Raw genomic sequence first — 19,262 nt, forward strand, 5'->3', positions numbered from 1 at the left:
GCTACTGCCAATGTCAAAATACTGTTTAGTCAATCATATGCTTACCTGATGAGCAAAATACTTGGGAGGAGCAAGTAAGGCAAGACAGATCCCTGGTGCACTACAGTTCTCCCTCCTAAAGTCCTGCGGCTGAGTACACAGACCACGTGTGGGCAATGGTGTGTGGTAAAAAAGGAGACTGTCTTAACAGAGGCTGCGCTTCTGGCTGAAATGTGCAAGAATTGCCTTGGTTCAGTGAATGTCCCAGTTAACAGACAGACAAACGCATATTTGATGAGGGTGAGAAGTTGTGTGAACTTTTTTTTTTACTTCCAAAATCTTTAGCAGGTGTTCAGTCTGTATTATTCTGTACTGGCTGAATGCCAGATGCAGAGGGACAGGTATGAGCAGATACACAGGTTATCTGCAAGCTGTCGCGCTGCGCTCTGCAGTTGTGACGTTCAAGCTTTCAGCCTTTTTTCCCTGCTGAGTAACTCCTCCCGTCGGGTAAGAGAATATGCTCGTGCCAGTTGGTGCAAAGCACTGCATGCAACAAACATGTGCTCTGGAGCGCCCCGTGTGCGGATCGTTCATGTTTAAGCAAATGCATCTCTGATTGCAACTTCTGAACAACTCTCATTTTCCTGTTCTTACATGTTCATATCCCACGTGGGCTCTTGTAGGGGCTATGAAAAATCTGCACTAGGGATGAGAGCTCTTTAGGTGATTGACAGTGAATTGATTTTTCCCTTCTTGCCTGTTTACTTTCCTGCTGTCTGTGCAGGACTGGAGTGTCATACTCTTGTAGTTGCTAGCTCTTTGCCTTCAAAACAGCTGCTCATGCCATTCAAAAACCCCCATCTGTGAGGCAGGAAAAAAATCCCTGGGAAGGGATACTGTTTCACTGAACGCCTGCCTTGTTTTTTGCTATATCCTCCCTCTATTTGGCAAAATACAGCCGTACCTACTCCAGTGCCTATAGTGTAGTTTATTCATGGGTTCCTGGACTGTGCAGCCAGCATACCTAAATTTTGCCATTTCATCTGACAAAGAGGGAACTCAAAACTTCTGTAACAGAAAAAAAGTGAACCAAACTTCATTAATTACAGTATAGACCCTTTATTAGTTCAACTTTTATACAAAGTGTACTTCAAAGTGATACAAATAGTGTTCCTGTTTTACAGACTAGAGATTAAGATCTGTTAAGCACTGTTTTATCCTTCTTGTGTATATAAAGGTAGAAAATGTAAATAGATTGGCAGTGAACCGTAATGCTGGAAGACAGCTCAATGTTTATTTTTTAATAGAAAGTTGCATAGAATTGTAGGTCTTTATAAAGGCATCTATCTATGTGATAAAATCTCCCTGACCTACCATACTTCATCCGACAAGCAGTACAGGAGAAAGGCAAGGCTAGTACTGCTCATTTTAAATACTATCCAGCACTTCTAAGTAAAATGGCTGTAGAAAAGCACCATGCCAGAAACATCCAAGAGGACAGCACATGGAAAATTTCATTTGCAAGGCTACCCATTTCTATAAATCTTTGTAACTGTTTGCCACCTGAACACATTAAACTTCTTAAAAACACTTAGGAACATTTGAGATTAAAACATTCCTTGCAAGTCAAAATACTTCATTATATTAGGTATTTTGCTTGACTAGGTAATTCCATTTCCTTCTGTGCTGACAAGAAACTTTGTATGTGTGTGCTACTAAATTCATTTATCTCATATGAGACTGTTAATCTAGTACTAGAATCATACTAACTAAAACCTGCCACCCTAATTAGGAGGTCCAGCAAAATTCTTCTGTGCCACTCCTGCACCTGACTCAGATGCACATGTCAGTTCCATGCCTTCTGAAACTCATCTAAAACTTCCCAAACCTCTCCCCAAAATTACTGTTCCTGCTCTAAATAAAGTAATACTTGCAGCAACGGTCCATACTGGCCCAGCCCACCGACCATTTTTTGCTTTGGGAGGAGTGCAGGAGAACAGGGAACGTAGTTTTAATGCTGACTGAAACAGAGGAAACGGTATTTTGTCTTTGATTTGACCTCTCAAGTGGAAAATCAGTTTAAGGGAACTAGTTGCACATGACTGGCCACGAGTGGGTCTTCAGGATAAATATGTAAATGTTGATTTTTTTTCAAAGACAAACTTACCACTTGCTTTAAAATATTAATTTCTTTAAATACATCCTTATTCTTTTCACCCAATTTAATGCATGATAAGGATTTGCTCAAGACCTTGTACTACCTTGTAGTCTCACATACTTTACTTAACAGCTTCCTCTCTCGTGAGTTTTGTTTGTGAATCTCCCAGGTTTGGTACTATTACATTTTGTACCCACTTAACTGCAGATAAAGATTTAATCTTTTAATTCTAATGGTGTGTTAATGGTAACGCCACAAGCTGGCAGTTTACACTGGTTTAGTTAGCTGGTGGCACAGGCTGGGGCAAGCCACATCGTTGCTCTCAGGCTGAAGGAAGAGAGTCAGACCACACTTACTCTTTCTCTCCACTCTCCTGGCTCCAGTCTTTGCTCTCCCTCTTAGCTGCAAAGTGCTATTAGAAGCATCAAAAAATACAACTGTTTACATGGCTACTGGTCCACTTGAGTAATAGTTCCGCTTGCTCTCAGCACGGTTTCACTTGTGAGGAAATGGAACTGATTAAAGTGTGATTTAGTATGAGAATACTAATACCAGTAATTCAGTGCTGGAGCCCTCCTGTAATGCACTTTTAGCAGTGTCTCTCATATAATCCTAAATATGATCATGACTAGCAGAGTAGCATTTCCAAGTGAATGTCTTCACTTACACCATCTACTATGATATTTGGACCTTTAGTTTTTATAAAAAGTATTAACAGACTATTTGAAAGAAAGAAAAAAATCTCTTGCTTCTGCCAGCTGCTATTAAGAGCTGTGTAATACATGAGACTGGAAAAGCTTAAAGCAGATAAAATATTAACATAATGGACTATTTAATTTCAGACTAGTTAATTATAAGACAGGTAAAATGATGACCATACTTCAGCATACGCCATCCTGTGAGTGGTTCATTAGCAGTGCAGAACAGTTATCAACACAGAGGAATGGGATTAAGTTTAAAGTTACTGGAGGGATCTGGTGCTATTAGCTACTATGTGCCCACGTGAAGTATCTCTGCAAGTGTGTTTTTGCTGCTGAAGGAAAGCCAGGCTGACAGGCCATTCCAGCAGCAGCTGGGCCCAAAGTGTCGCTACATTTCAACACTGGAAGTTCAGACCCTCCAGAACTGGCAACTAGAAGCTACAAAGATTATGCAGCAGAAAGTCCTTCCTTACCACCTAGGGTGCATTTTCTCACGCAGTTTCGTGTCTGTTACTTAGGGGACAGACAGCAGACCAAATGCTAAGTAAATATTAAATAAACCCTACTTCCTATACTAGAAGGAATTTAATCATAAATAAGAGGGTGAAATTCCTAAAACAAACAAATGCAGAGACCCTATTATGGAGAAAGCACAGAGCTAATAACTTGCTTTTTTCCATGGTCAGAACAGAAAAGATTGGGTGATCATTACTGCCCTCGAACTTGGGAAAGATGATCCAGCTCATGTGAGTTCTATAAGATTTTGACGTAATTTTGTTCTTTCACATTAAGCAAAGTAGATAAAGTCACATCACAGAACCACACAGTTACAGTACACAGAAAAGCACTGACTGATTCTAATAGCATGAAATCTGGTGTTGCCAAGAAGCCTCAAAATTAGTGAATGCTGAAATTGTCTCACAGAAGACCACAGACGCTTAACAGCTTGCTTATTCAGAACACAAGATAATAAAAGCATTCTTACTTTCTACCTACAGCTTTAATACGCACTGATGTATGTAAATTGACCACTGAATGTTTAGTGTGAATGAAGGTCTTCCCAAATTATAGCTACTGTTTTCCTGTTTCAGATTGTTAAATATGGCTACTTAAGAGATGTGCTATGTCAGGAATTGATGAGACAGCTATAGTGACCTAAATACTGTCAATGACTGTAATTTAATCTAGAATATAAGGACTGAAAACAAGTAAACATCTGGACATAACTCTTGCTATGAATGTTTTCTTTCAGAAAAAAGAAACTTTTACAAAAGAGTTATTTCTGTCAGTTTTTAAATGCACAAGACCTGAACATGTTCACGTCCGCTTCAGTGGTACTAAAGAAACAGCATCTTAGAAGGATTTATTAATGCCTGAAATTAAGACAGCTCTGACTGCAAGTCTTCATAACGTAGTGTATGTGCTAATGAAGGTTTCTGCCTCTCTCTTTGGTTATACTGTTAGCCATAAAAGTGTTGCTCTGAGTGACAGCAAGGCATGCACGGTAATATATTTGCTTTCTAAACTATAAAATTAGCTTATTCAGATTGTTGCACCTGCACACATTTTCCTGAAAGTTCAAAATTGATTTAGCACATTCAGCAAACAGGAGGCCAGGTTCTTCCCTAGTTACTCCACTGAAGAGCTGCAACAGACAGAATATGGCTTAGTTATACCACTGAAAACAACACGAACAGGCTGTGTGAGAAGTTTAGAGAGAAGTCTTTGAACTGTACAGATTTCTCTTTCAGTCCTTACAGGTAAATGCCCCCTTGATTCAGTGTTTGTGGGTCTGTTAAAAAATCCTAGCTCTTACACTATCGCAAACTTGAGTACTAATAAAGATATCTGAAGTCCAAGTGACTGTGCAAATATTCATCTGTTGTGGATATTAATGTTCACGTAGCCTTAAACCTGCCAAAAGAAAATTAAGGATACTCTAGGTGTATATATATATATATGCTTTAAAGACACTGAGTATTGAATGGGCTGGTCTTAAGCTTAAAGGACCCTGTAGAAATAGTTGATACTTTCACATATAAAAGCTTCACATTTTTAAATAAAATGTAGATCCCTTCCCACAAACTCCAAATTACTCACACATCTATTTAAAAGGTTTTACATGACTATTACCTTGGACTTTGGTATTATTCTCTTCAGTGTGTTACCAACCTGGGACATTAGAGAAGCTCTAAGTAAAAGTCAACCTCACCTGAAGCTGTTACATAGCAGTAGAATTACAATTTAAAGTGCTTTCTTTCCACCTTTGAAATAGACCTTCCACAGACTACAAACAAACAAAAATCTATTAATTTCTATTACTGACTTTCCCCAAAATTAAGTACATCCCAAATGTCATTACTGATGATAACATTTTCTTTCTGTTTCAAGGATAAGCATAAACTAGACTTAAACAGATTATAGTGGACCAGGAAGGAAACAGCCTTTAAGTATCTTGGACTTTAAAAGGCTCCAGCTTTCAGGCTTGAAAGACTTCTGTAAATGATGCACTGAAGAGATAATAAGTTAAGTCTCCTTCCCCCTTTTTATAAAAACATTAGCTAAAAATGTATTTGCCAATTACCGGTTTTATTGCCTCGTGTTCCCCAAGAGAAAATTCCCCCATTTGTTTTTATGCCTCAAGAGGAAATAAAGTAGTAAGCTAGATTTTAAAAGAAAACAAATAAATCAGAAATTATATATTTTCACAGAAAGTAGAAAAGTTTGACAGATGGTCAGAGAAATTAGAAGAAAATGCTTTTTTGAGCTTACTCCTGTTTAGATAACTGTAACTTCCCTAGGTTTTCGTTTTACACTCTCTAGTCGAGTCACAGGGCGGAAATTTGTTGACTTCCTGCTTCCTTCTGTAGTAGTTAATCGACAGTCCTTCTGCAGCCCTTTCAGCAGCTCCATTAACTCCCGTTTTTCTAGCTCTGCCTGCTCCAGCTCTTGACGGTGCTGTCTCTCTGCAGCCATCAGAGAGCGTACATCCGACATCATTCGTGACATCTGACTCTGAAATGCAAATGCAAATTTACTGCAAGAATCAAACTGTTTTGTATGAAGTTGAACTGGCCATGTAGAGCGATGGATTATAAAGAATAAACGACACCGAAATAATTTTTTGATAGCGGAACAAATGTAAACAATTAGAGACACAATCCAGCATTCACCTTCTAAGGTGGTCTTGTTTCAAAGATTCCAATACAGTTTTCCTAAAAATGCAAGTAGTTTCTTATAAAGTATAATAAGAAACAGTGGATTTACCCAGTTGATACTTACATTTTCTATTTCAAGACCCCAACCAAAATAAGGTTTTGGTTATGTTCAGATACATTCTTCAAGGATTTAACATCAAATCCAGGAAAAATAGAAATGTAAACTATAAAGCACATCCATTACTTTGGACTTTAAAAATCATTATTCTGTGATATAATAAGAACTGGATGAATGAAAAGATAAGGTGGCCTTGCTCGTTACTTGATTAAGTCTACAGTGCAGGTTTCCAACCTTTTGACCACAGCTGAACCACAGTGTAAACAACCACTGTCTGCAGTAGGGCTCTGTGTCAGCACTGGATTAAGCCACTTTGGATGGCACAAAAAAAGGAGCTGGATATTTAATTAAATCTGATTTGTCATGTCTACCCTATGCTTAGACACTGAAAATGAGTTTCAGACTGGTTTGCCGACATGTTGTGTACCCACAGAACAATGCAGTCCTTGTACAGGGGTACCCAGGCTAGCTCCAGACGAATCTGAAGTAGTTACACCACATGAATACAGCACTCGGCCTGCTTCTCAACAGAGCTGATTAGCCTGGCAAAGCGTTGTACTGACACCTGTTTTGCTTCCCATACTCAATGTAATTCTCATCTGTGTGAGACTACATTTACAAAATACTGGGAAAAGAAAAAGGTAGACTGTTAGGAGAGGAAAAAAAAGAAAATAAAATTATCTTATTTACCTTTAGTTCTTCAATTTCATTTTGCAGGATACTCTCTTTTTGGACCATATGCCTTCTCTGTGAATCTAACCTTGACTCCATCTCATGTTTTGCCTCCTCCACTCTGCAGATCATTTCTGACCTAAAAAGTTTATTTCTCCTTGTTAAGTCTTATAAAAGTGGAAAAAAATTATTTTCAAATTCCAGAAAGCCTTCTTGTAGCCAAACAGTCTGATCTGATTCCCATCATACTCTACAGGACACCCCTCTAGAGGCATGATAGTACTATTTATTAATTTAAATAAAACTAGCATGAAAAAGTGCACTGTGCCTAGGGGGCACTAAAGTGACCATGCACAGCCTATATAGGGAACAACTGTATCATATTCCTGAATGGAGTATGTATCCATATTCCTCAAGAACATGCATTTATGATTTTAAATGATTTACTGCCTTTTACCTATAGTGTGTGCTTGCTTAGTATTACTAAACACATGCAGTCAAGATAAAAAGTGAATACTATAGTACTGCTAAACATGTAATCTTGTCACTTTTATGGTGGACACTAAGCGATAGTATGCAGTAAACTATTATAACCTAATTATTCACACAGCTTCACAGCCAAAAACTAGCTGTTACTACATTAATCTTTTGAGTTCAGAAACTGGGTAGCAGAATCCCTTGTGTCTCAGTGCATTTAAATGAGATTTGAGCCTGACTTCACAGCAATGTTCACAGCACAAGACTTAGTGAGTTGAAAGATAGAAATGGGACAGAGCATGGGGAGATAACAAGTCCAACTGGAACCTTGGAAAGGGAAAGCTACAGAAACATATATAAGAGGAAAAAGAGGATGTCAGTAAGAAGAGTCATATTCACCAACTGTTATTAATCTGTCAGGATTTTAATAAAAACGGAAAATCAGATCCTCAGAGGTTTAATCTATCAGTCTGTACCTGCCAAAATAATTAGAGGATTTTTATCTTTTGGATCTGTAAAAATATAAACTAAATATAATTATTAAACAGTGTGATTCTGGGTCTATAAGAGGCCAATGGAAAAATGAAATTGCCAGCTTCAGTCCAGTTTTCTTAGGTATACAAAAAGAGTCAACACAGTAAGAATTTAAAGTCTATGCTGACACATAATAATACTCTGGCCCATTAGCATCCAGTATCAAGACTAAAACATATCAGAACCCAGCGCTAATATTTGAAGTGCTTTATGCAGTGATTTTAGGCCCAGACTAACACAAACATCAAAGAAACAGAAGATTTGTACCGAAGCAGTTCTAGCTCAGTTCTTAGCTCTGCTACACAATTATGTTGCGTGTCTTCTGCACTGAGAATGGTGTAACCACAACCATTGGGGCATTCACGGCTCCGGTATTCACACACTGCCAGGTGACCATCTAAGTTACGTCGTTCAATCTGAACTGTACAGCCTGAACAGGGAACAAACAGTAAGGTAAACCAGTCGTTTACAACTAACAAAAGCATTTTAATTAATTCCAAACAAAAACACTCAAGCAAGCAAGCTGCAATATCCTGAGCTAAGCAACTGTCAAGCTGTTAAAGCAATGAAAAAAGTGATTTATTTAGAACATAAAATATGGTAGTTACAAGACACATAATTAGTAATAAAACACTCTTTAAAAAATCTTATTATTTATCCATTAACTGAAAATAATAAAAAACTGAAAGTAGGTATTTTCTGTAAAGTCTCCTACTACTGGTCTGGCATTAAAGCAACTTCCATAATGACAACATTGATGCCAAGCTAAGACTCTAGCAGTTTGCCTGTGCTTCCACCAAGATTGCAGTGACTGGAATTGAAGAAGAATGCACACGTGTAAAAAAAATTAGGTTATCAAATTTAAGAAAAGAGGTCCAAAGACATGTAGTAAGAAAGATGTGGGCAAGATGGAATGTCACCTTGTTCTCCTGACAAGTGGTTGGTCTTGTGTATAATATACTAGGCCGCATAAATAAATGAGAACATTTATTTATGAACATCTAATAACTGATGCAAAACCAGAAACATTTCCACAGAAATTCTACGATACAAACATTACAAATCTGGTGTGATTAAAAGTAAAATGTAGAGAACCAAAAATGACCACTGTATAAATTATTGCTACATTTACCACTCTAAACTTGAAGTTTGTAGTCTTAACGTTTAATCTTTGAGGCACCGTTTGCTGTAATACATACTTGCATTTAATTTGAAGACAAAATTGATGTAAGGAAACTGGAACAATGGAGCAACGAAACTTGCCAACAAACCATACCAGCAAATTACAAAAGACAGCCCTCTAGAAGAGCTTTACTAATAAATATAATGATTTGTAATTGAGGTACTCTAAATACACTCCAATGTATTCTTAAGAAAGAGTTCAAGAGATGTAAGAGCCCTCACACCCTGAACACCAAGACATCAGAGGTAAGGTGTGGTCACTCTATAAATGCTACTGTTTCGGTAGAAAGTAAAACAGGTTTATCTGAAGCATCTGCAGGAGTCACTTACTGCTGAGAAATTATAACTTCCAGTGGAGCAATTCCATCATCTTAATCTTCTTATAGTTAATTACAATGGCAGACTTGACTATACCCTTAGCATCATTAATTAGAAATCAACTTTGTCTAGGAACATACAACATTTCATATAAAACTGACTGGGAAATTTGAACAGTATGTTCCTTTTTAGCAGTATGTTTCTTCCTTGGGAGGTGTAGGATTGTTTTAAATAAAAAAACCTTAACATGAACACAACAATTCTAACCAGAATTTGACTTAAAAAAATTCTTATTTCCAAGATATGTTTTTGTTAAAACCACAAGACAGAGTGAGAAGCTGCACATGCACCAGGCAACCAGCTGTTTTATAAATAAATTCCAACCCATAAGCATTCTGTAGGTGCTATTACATCGATTCAAACATCAAAACGAGCAGTCAAAATTGAAAGACGAACTCATAACTTGACAGAAAGCAAAACAAATGCACTACTATATTTTCACAAATTTGAAGTCCATCACACTCCTTCATTTTGGTCAGTTCTTGGATAACAAATTGTTGCTAATGATTGCCGTAATTGGTAATACATTTTATTCAAAAGCACTGCTGTAAAGAGTAGATCATGAAAAAGCTTTGAATTTCTGTTTGGAAATAATGGCCATTATTGCCATTCTGTTCACAGAAAGATGACAAACACGTTTTCTGAATATAAGGGATTCAACTTCTTTGAATGTTACTCACCAGCATTGGAGCAAGGTATCTGACTGTATTCACACTCCCTTTCATGCCTGTCTATAGACTCCAGAGAACAAACCATTTCACAGCCATGCTCTCTGTTTTTGCAATGTAGCTGAAGACGGTTTAAATCATTTTTCATATATCTATGTGAAAAAAAAAAAATTTATTCTTAAATCTGGGAACGCTATTGAAAAATTTGTATTTTCAACTTTTGGGAAAAGAAAGTAAGCTTCTAATCTCCATTAGGAAAAATTGTGAATAATCAGTTTAATTTTTATTATTTTTTTAGAATTCAAGTGACCATATCAGAAAAGAACAGGCTTAAAAGAAACAATGTTAACAGAAAATTCACTCTCCGGAATTAAATTGGCAAATCAAATCTTTATTTTTCAATAAATTTTTAACCGTGACCTTTCACTAGCTCAGCAAATATTACCAATAAAAAACACTAGGGCTAATCATTCATTATTTAAGTTTTGTGTTTCTAAACAGGCTAAACCAAAATGACTACAGTGAGTACAGACAAAACAATCTATAAATTAAACTCTAGAGTTCTGCCTGCGTTATATTGCAACTTTCCAGACAAGGAAATCTTATTAGTGACAAAAATACTGGGAGCACTAATGGAGTTAATTTAACATCTGTGGCTGAAGGTTTAAACTGTCAATCTGAGCAAGATTAGACAATGCAGGGGTTAAACAGCAAGCAGTGTCTACTCCTGAAACTCTGAGTGCTGGCAATAGCAGGAACAGAACAGAACAGAATAGAATAGTTCAGCTGGAAAGGACCTGCATTGACCATCTAGTCCAACTGCCTGACCAATTATGGAAGCTGCTTGTGAAAACAACCTGCTTTACATGACAAGGTGGCTCAATACAAATATTCGTATGGCTACAGACCTTTTCAAAAAAGGATCTGAAGGAGACAAGTTTGGTTCATATCTACAGGAATTATTCATTACAAACTCCACTACAGTATCTAGGTAAGACTGAAAAGCAAAACAAAAGATATACAGTGTTTAGTGACTGTTTTCAAGAGTTGCTTTGCCTGCTTTCTCTAAAAAAGTACTGGAAAGTTTTGGTGCTGTAGGAGGTATTCAGAATAATATCCAGACAGATATCTAGAATCAGCATTGAAGATATAAAAAGGTGGAGAACAAACTAAGAGTTCTTTCTATTTTGAAATCTTAATACCTTAGAAGTTATTAAATACAAAATGCTAATGCTTTCATGCAACTGATCAGTTTCTGCTGGAGGCATATTGGAAAAAGACAATTTGAGTGACAGTAAATGACAAGAGATGAAGCTGTGTAAGCAGAGTTGAGAAATCCTAAATTCATGTAATTTCAACATACAGCAAGATTATTGTATACCTGTAGAGAGGTCGTAGCAAAGATACGTCAATCATTTGTCTGTCTTCAGGGCAGTTACTGTGATGAACAAGCCATCCATGTATACAAGCAGTACAGAAAGCGTGTTCACAAGGAGCCTGTAATGGATCTTCTAACACATCACGGCAGATGGAGCATAACAGCCCTTCATTAACGTAGCCAACGAAACGCTCAATATCATAACCCATGCTCTCTGCACACTTCCGAGCTATTAAAACAACCCAGAGAAATAAAGCAGTCTTCGTCCTGAGTCTGTATGGCTAGATCCACAAAAAGGCCTGGAAGCAATTCTAGAAACATGGAGAACTTAACATGCATAAAGAACTTCACAGGTGAGAATGCAAACATGTACTTTGGAGACTTTAAGATTTAAGTAAGAATTTGAGGATTGTACTGCTGGATGCCAGAATCCCAGTTTTACATCAAGATTCTCTGAATTCTGAAAGCAAAGACTTCAACAGAGCTGTGCTTGTTCTGAACTCTGTTAACTGAACATAGTTCTAGCAGCCACTGTGAAACATAGTTTCTATTTACTTGAATTCTGCCTGAAGCAGAAACATCATAGAAGTTCAAATGCAAATGTTTGCTTTCCATTTGAATGCCTTTTATATAATGCCTAACAAACTTACAAAACAGTGTCCTTACAGAGAATAGCTGTGGCAGTTTCAGCTAGCAGATTTTGTATTTATGAACTGCGTATCACTTAATATGCTGCTTTCATACTGAAAAAAAGAAAGGCTAAGATTCTCTACTCATTGTAGACTTCCATTCCACGGTGAACAGCATGAAATCTCCACATGCCTAGAGAAATACAGAATGTTTGGGAAGAAGCCAAAACTACAGCTAACCCTGAAATCATGAGGAGCTACTGTCTTCTCCTACATGCTCTATTTTATAAAACTGAGTAGCCTTTACATGGATTTGAAAGCTTTGTGAAGAAGAACTAACAAACAACCTGTCTTCATCAAAATTCTATCGTGAAAAGCCTAGTAGAATTTGGTAAGACTCTGCAGAACTCGCTTAAAAGAATGTGTTTTAGGTTTCTCATTCCTCCTTAGCATACAAAATTACTTTTGTAACCCCACTGAGACTCGTGAAAGAGGTTTTCATTAGTTATGAGGTTTTCTAAATAAAACAGAAAAGGAAAATATCCTACCTTTTCAGATTTGTCTACATATATACGTAGTTTGTCCAAATACTTCAGAAAGTTTTCTGATCAGTAATGCAGGTAATACTTCCTTCCTCCAGTTTCTCTTCACTGCTTTATTATGTCTATGAGAAAAGTTAGAAAGAGAAAGGCTCACTACTGTTTCCTAAGTTACCAAATCCTATGTCTAACCAGCCAGCTGCTTGAATAGATGCTGTCCTAACAGCCCATTAAAACAAAGCTTTCCAAAGCAAGACACTGGAAGACCTACAACTCAACACAAGAGATCTGACTAGATGGGGGGGGGGGCAAATCCTATCAGTTATTACTGATGCAGATACTTATCACATTTAATTTTGAAGCCTTACAGTTTTGTTTGTAAGATTGAAGATAACAGCATTCAATATTATTGAAAAGTAGCAACTGAAATCTGGTAAAGTTACATGCCTTAAAAAGATGAAAGATTATCTAACCTGGTTTAATCCAGGCATGACATGCAGTTCATTTTAAAAACAAAACTGTCACAGTCAAGTTCATTGTATTGACAAATAACATTGCTCTGATGTGTAGCACAAGCAAGGCTGCTCACTTAAAAAATTAAAAAGGATGTCATCACTTAAATCCCTTAAATTGGTATCTAGCAATTGCAATATGACATTCAAAGAGAATCTCAATCTCAATTAGAACTGTGTAAGAACAGTAAGGATCTCTAAGGACTAATAACAAATTTTGCTCTAAAGGGAAAAAAGATATTTGCAATTCCTTTTCGTGAATACAATATAAAGCTGGAATCTGGAAGATCTTATATATCTGAGTATCAAAGCATATCTTCACTGATTATGAACGGTGCTTCTGTTAAAAGGGTTTTTGCTAAGATTAAAATTAACAGACCCTGTAATGAAAGCATACATAACTCCAGCAAGCATGCATACTACCCAAATACAAAACACATCTGCTACACAGTTTCCATATTGTTTTGTTTCTACTGGCATGTTTACCGCAGGGTTTGCAGAGATGCCTGAGCTAGCTCCAGATTAGCTGGGACACCTACTAGCTGGGTGACCTGGTGACAGCATTGCCACAGCAGCAGGGAGTGCAATCCACACAGACTCCTGACAAGGTCCCAAGCAGATTTCACAGACTGCATTTAGCTTTGTGCTTCTGTGGCTACACTGTCATCAACAGCACAGGGAAGCTAAACTTGCAGGTTTCTGGGTTATGCTACTCCTTCGGCCACAGCATGGACATTCTATGTCTTAAAAGAGTCTGCTCAAGAAAATACTGTATTATGAAGATAAACAATTCTTTTTAGACTGTTGTTTCCTTGCATGTTTTTCCAGGTCTCCTGCAAAGACAGGAAATTCAGGACTTTGCTAGTTCAGCATGAACAAAATGAGCATTATGTTTGCACAAAGCTGTGATTTTAAGGACAACAAGGACCACAATGGAAAGTTTAAAATGTGATGAACAATGCTAATTATCAGTAGCAGAATGTGAAGTCAAGTACTAGTTCCCAAAACCAATGAAAGCATTGAAACATATATTATGTTTATGGTAGAGGATTGTTAAATAGCATACATACATTCTATAATTTGAATTGTGAGCCTAAAATTTTGATTTGGCTTGGTGGATCCCAGAGGATTCAGCTTTTAGAAAACTTTCATAGAGATACAAGATACATCAACAAAACTGAGTATTTTTGCTGTCCTGGGGTTTCTGCTGTGGATGCTGTAACCTACATTTTGCACACATATCGCTGGTCCCCAAGCACTAAGTCTTCAAGACACTCCAGCATATTTTAGCAGTTTGAAGTCTATCAGAATACAGGAAAGAGTATTTTTATCAAGTGGGAAACAAAAACTTTATTTGTGCTTGACAGAAAAATGATGCGCAACAAATATATAAAGCCTCAACCAAAACCAGAGTTCAAATGGAGAGTGGATGGGAACTTTGAGGTAAAAAATACAATCAAGGGGGTTTCTGTGAGAACTTCAGTATGTTTTCAAGACTGATGTTGGAGCAGCACCATCCCGCACAGTGCCAGAATCCTTGTGGCTTTGAGTCTGAGCCCTACAACAGCTGTCACTGAAGTCCCAGACCTCTTCCAGTAGGAACTTCCTGACCTGAAGAACCAGAGATGTTTTATCTTCTGCCAACTTCAAAAGATGCACTTTACTCAACAGATAAGCAGAGGGAGAGCATCAGATGAATGCCATGCACTCACAGATCACTTTATTCAGTCCTTCCACCACAAAACGATATAATTTTCAACTTCTGCCCTTCCCCAGAAATTTCTCTCTTCTTGACTTGGCCTCAAAACCTCTTCTTCTATTTCTATCACAATTCACCAATTGTCACACTCCTTTTTTCTTTGCACCCAGAAACTATGTTATTTATTGCTGCCTTCCCACAATCCACTAACATTTCCAAACCTTGCCTTGTCTTTGGTTTCTCTGGTCCAGAATTTTGCCCATCACTGGGCCATTACCAGCAACACTGTCCACAAGGACATCTGGAATTTGTGGGTGCCAAATCTGGAAGGCAGAAAAAACACAGACTGTTACATGCTACTTGCTTTCCATCATTTCACACATTTTATTTCTCCCCATAGTTTTTGACAAGCAAAAATCTCCTCCGGACTTCACAGATATTAAGTCATGTTTTAGTAGCTGTCATCCCATGTTGCTTGCCAGGCAGACACGCACCTAAAACCAGCCCTGAGCTATGTACTGTACTGCCTTCAAACAGAGGTTTTGTGTGGATATAATAGGAGGGAGAATACAGATGGAATGTAGTTCCCAACAACATAATCACATAGCTTGCTAAATGTCTGGCACTAATCAAAGCTATTCTATTGTAAAAATCAGGACACTGGGATCAGATTAGTGACTTGCATTTTTTTGTCTACAGTAGTTTCTGATTTTTAAAAACTCTTTTGCTTCCATGTGACAAAAGAAAGCATAACTGTCTGAAGGGCTGGAGTGAATCAGGACAGATCTACAGATGTGCATCACTAAACCAGCATTTTTGGAAGTGCCACGGGGCTGGAAGAACAAACAATCTATGCACGGCCCCAGGATGAGGTGACATTAAAACACAATATTGTTTCAGCTTCTATTTTCACAAAGATACGCTGTGCTTTAAATCATGCTATACAGAAGCTATATTTTAGGCTGTCTTAATGCCACTCTGTCACAGTCACTGTAAGCCACTTCAAGCCAGCATTAATGCCCAGAGGCAGACTCACTTCTTCAACTGTGACAGTACAAGCTGTTTCTACAGACACTTGACATATCATACTGGGTGACTGACCTGTTTTAAGATTGAACTGGAAAAAAAAAAAGTTTTACCTTTGGCAGTTGTCCTACAGTAGCCCAAGCCAATCTATCCACTAATTAATGTCCTAGCCTCCTTCTACTTCATCCCTTGAATCAGTTAGAACAGTTAATTTGGCCCTTTCCTGAACTGACTCTGACAACTAACCATACAACTACTTGCTAGGCTTACAACAGATTTGCCAGGCTAGATTTTCTTATAGATGGCTCAGCAAAAGTTTCAGTGACTGTGGAAGTGGGGCAAGACAGGGGATGAGAAACTGCAGCCAGGGCAGAAAGGAAAAAAAGCGGCAGTGCCTGTGGTTAAGGCTGCTACAGAGCTACTCCCCTCAACTCAGCTCCCCAGACTGGTACGTTGTGGAGTCTCAGGAACGTTCATGTAAGAGAAAGGCAACAGAAGTGGAAAAAAAAATAATGGGTAGCAATACCAGCTTACACTGATGTATGAGATAGACAACTAACTTAAGGCCTATGCCTCTACCAGGGCAAACTACCTAAGTTTAGCATTACCCAAGAAACTAGAACTACTTTGTCAAAGAACATTTTTACATAACACTTCCACCTGCTGTCCTGCTGCAAAACCTATTCAAAACAGAGTGATACAAGATATGTATCTCACAGAACACCTTTAGGCTTCGCTGCACAGAGGCAAGGCCCAGGACAGAAGAGCTTCCCTCAGAGGCTCTGGGGTGGAGGGGGGCACTTTGCACAGGTGAGAGGAAGGCCCCCGGGTCACGCCTAGGTAGGTTCTTCAGGAGTGGTCAACGATCTTGGTCCCAGAAAACAAAACTGGCCTGGAAACACCGGGAGGAGCAACGTAACGCCAAGCAACTGCACCTAAGCAGACGCAAACAACTAACACACACTTACCGTTATCTTCTCGATGGGATGGCAAAGCCGCCACCAGCCCGGCACAGGCGCCAGGCCTGCCGATGACGAATGACCCCTGACAAACGCTAAGGTCCCCGCGCAACGCCTCCCGCCCCACGGCCGGGCTCCGCACTGCCATCCGCTCCGGTCCCGCTGCCCCCCGCAGCGCGGCTGCCCGCGGCTGCCCACAGCCCCCCCAGCCGCCCACAGCCCGCGGGCAGCCCTCACGGCGGCCGCAGCCACCCACTCACCCCACCCGCCGCCGCCGCCGCCGCTCGATGTCGCAAAACCGAGGTTACTTTTGCAGCCGCTCTTACTTGGCGGCCGCTCTTGCTTGACGGCCGCGCGGCACGCCGCAGGGAACACGGCCTCTCCGCCATGCTGTGAGTGGCACCGCCGCCTCGCGCACGCGCCGCTCCTCGCAGCGCCGGCAGCCGCCCCGCGGGCCAGCAGGGCGCACGCGCACCTTCGCGTTTCCCAGCCGGAGGAGTCGGGCACGCGCAGGTGGGGTAACACCCCGGCGCGCGGCTCCGGAGCACGCGCCCTCGGCGGGAAGCGTCGCACCCGGCGGGCGGACGCCTGCGCAGGGCGCATGCGCGGCGCAGCCAGCGGGCCGACGGGAGCCGGCGGCGGGACAATTGAGTGCCGAGGCGGTGGCGGGGCTGGTGGCTGAGGTATGGCCGCGGCGGGCGGCACCGGCTCGGGTCATCGGCCGCGGGGGTCTCTGGTCTCTCCTCGCGGGGTTGGCGGAGTTGGCTGGGCGCTCTCAGCCCCTCTACTTGCCCGTAGGGAGACCCCCTCCCCCCGCGGCCGTTACCGGGCGGCTGAGGCAGGGTGGGCCGCGTAATAGTAATTTGAATAGCATTGCTTTTTGGGCCTGCTCCAAGTCCTTACAGTTCCTACTCCTTTGAATTGATTTTTCACTAATATTGATATTGCAGGGAATGCCCTCGCTGCATGGTTTAACTTTAGCTGAGTAAAAGTTAATCCTGTGTCTCATCTTTGTAATTGACTACAAAAAAAGATTTAGCCTCGTCATCTGTGCCGGGAATGTTTCTTCAGCTATTCATTAGAGCAGCCGGTTAAGTTTGTGCCAATGCAGGCATTGTAAGATGTGTAATGTAACTGCCTTCGACAGGACACCATGCATACTGTGTTGAGTTGAATGTGTAAAATTTTGGAATACTATTTGTATGTGTATTTCATTTTAATGCAGCTGTTAAGATGCCTTTAAGGAGAAAACTACTACCGAATTAATTGCTTGCAAAACTAGATGCATTCATGAGACGTTTTAGGCTGTGGTTTCATCGTACGCTTAATTTGGTCGAGCTAGGTTGCTAATAAAAGGCAGGAGCAGTGCTGTTCTTATTGCCTCTAGCTGCTTCCCTGCAACCACACCTGATGGTACTGCAAGTACAGGGCGATTCAACATATTGGTGACTGTCTCAAAGGAAAGGGCATATTTGCTTGTCAGTTGACTTAGTTGTAATGTGGAGCTATTCCTTGCTCTTGCTATGCCTACTCTGATGCCATCTAAAGCGGCTAGCATCAATCACTTGTTGCGCATGCATAATGGCCTTTTTTCTGTATAGTACTGTAAAAGTACAAAATGTAAACGTTTTATTTATTATTCTTTGTATTTTATGGTGTTATTATGTTTCATAAAACCTTGTATTTTGAAGACAGAGAGAGATGTATTGCTGGAAGCAATATTACATTTTAAAAACCATAAGCCCCTAATGGTTTTTGTAGTTGCAAATAGGTAATACTGGTATTATTCTTACATGCTCTTAAATTTAATGGGACTGAAGTTACTGGGTTATCAAGAGTCATATCTTTAAATTTCTCACTAATTTGCAGATTTCTTAATGAGTCTGGTTTTGTGGTTTAAGACCAGATGACAGTGCAAAATCCAAATGGATTTGGAAATCAGAACACTTTAATCACAGATACATGCAATTTACGAACTGCACAACTTCTCCTGTTCCATGGGAGGTGTGACAAGCTTTAGAAGTGGAGTGGGCAGGGTTAGTGTAGCAGTTCAGCCATGCTATGCATAGTCCTCATGTAGAGTTGCGGGGTGTCCTGGGTTGTCTTCCCAAGTGTCACCATGCATTACAGGGCTGGGGAGAGAACTTCTTCACATTCACGTGGCACCTGAAGCTGACTGTGGTCAGTACTGGTGCTTGCAGTGTGCTCCTCTGGAAGGTTCTTGCCACCTTTGCAGCTTTCACAATGGCTATCAGTTGTTTACACTACAGGTACTCCTGTTAAAATAACCCAGCTACTCCCTTACTGCATAGCGTTAACTAAAGTTCATATGTGAACACTGTTGTCCAGTAGGCCTAACTTATGTGAACCGCTGTTGGCACAGCCAGAGACACCCTTCCTTGAACTTTTAATAATGGCCACAGTGGAAGTGACAGTAGTTCAGGCCATTTTGCTGTTAAGGTTTAAGTCTAGTAACAGCACCATATATATGCTAA

General features: G+C 39.9%; 2 protein-coding genes across 13 annotated transcripts in view; one reads left to right on the forward strand and one right to left on the reverse strand.

The window, feature by feature from the left end:
* Nucleotides 1-1,082: 1,082 nt before the first annotated feature.
* Nucleotides 1,083-17,076, reverse strand: LOC141919690 (RING finger protein 151-like). 10 transcript variants are annotated; one of them, XM_074815826.1, is made up of 9 exons: nucleotides 17,028-17,076; nucleotides 15,004-15,105; nucleotides 13,623-14,741; nucleotides 12,581-12,696; nucleotides 11,407-11,632; nucleotides 10,038-10,177; nucleotides 8,065-8,227; nucleotides 6,805-6,925; nucleotides 1,083-5,853 (listed from the first exon to the last, which is right to left on the reverse strand). In XM_074815826.1, the coding sequence occupies exons 5-9, from the start codon at nucleotides 11,610-11,612 to the stop codon at nucleotides 5,617-5,619; spliced, it is 867 nt and encodes a 288-aa protein (XP_074671927.1). In that variant the 5' UTR covers nucleotides 11,613-11,632; nucleotides 12,581-12,696; nucleotides 13,623-14,741; nucleotides 15,004-15,105; nucleotides 17,028-17,076; the 3' UTR covers nucleotides 1,083-5,616. The 10 variants fall into 10 exon arrangements, with proteins under 10 accessions (XP_074671927.1, XP_074671917.1, XP_074671907.1 ...); XM_074815816.1 differs by lacking the exon at nucleotides 17,028-17,076 and adding an exon at nucleotides 16,777-17,015 and having other exon boundaries at nucleotides 13,623-14,694; nucleotides 15,009-15,105; XM_074815806.1 differs by lacking the exon at nucleotides 17,028-17,076 and adding an exon at nucleotides 16,777-17,015.
* Nucleotides 17,077-17,376: 300 nt separating this feature from the next.
* RAD54B (RAD54 homolog B) overlaps nucleotides 17,377-19,262 on the forward strand; it is a 67,070-nt gene continuing 65,184 nt past the window's right edge. For all 3 annotated transcript variants that reach the window (XR_012622090.1, XM_074815850.1, XM_074815860.1), the window contains exon 1: nucleotides 17,377-17,450. The gene's annotated coding sequence lies outside the window, so the exon portion shown is untranslated. The remainder of the gene's footprint in view (nucleotides 17,451-19,262) is intronic.

Source organism: Strix aluco, chromosome 1 (assembly GCF_031877795.1).
Source record: "Strix aluco isolate bStrAlu1 chromosome 1, bStrAlu1.hap1, whole genome shotgun sequence".
Lineage (NCBI taxonomy): Eukaryota > Metazoa > Chordata > Aves > Strigiformes > Strigidae > Strix > Strix aluco.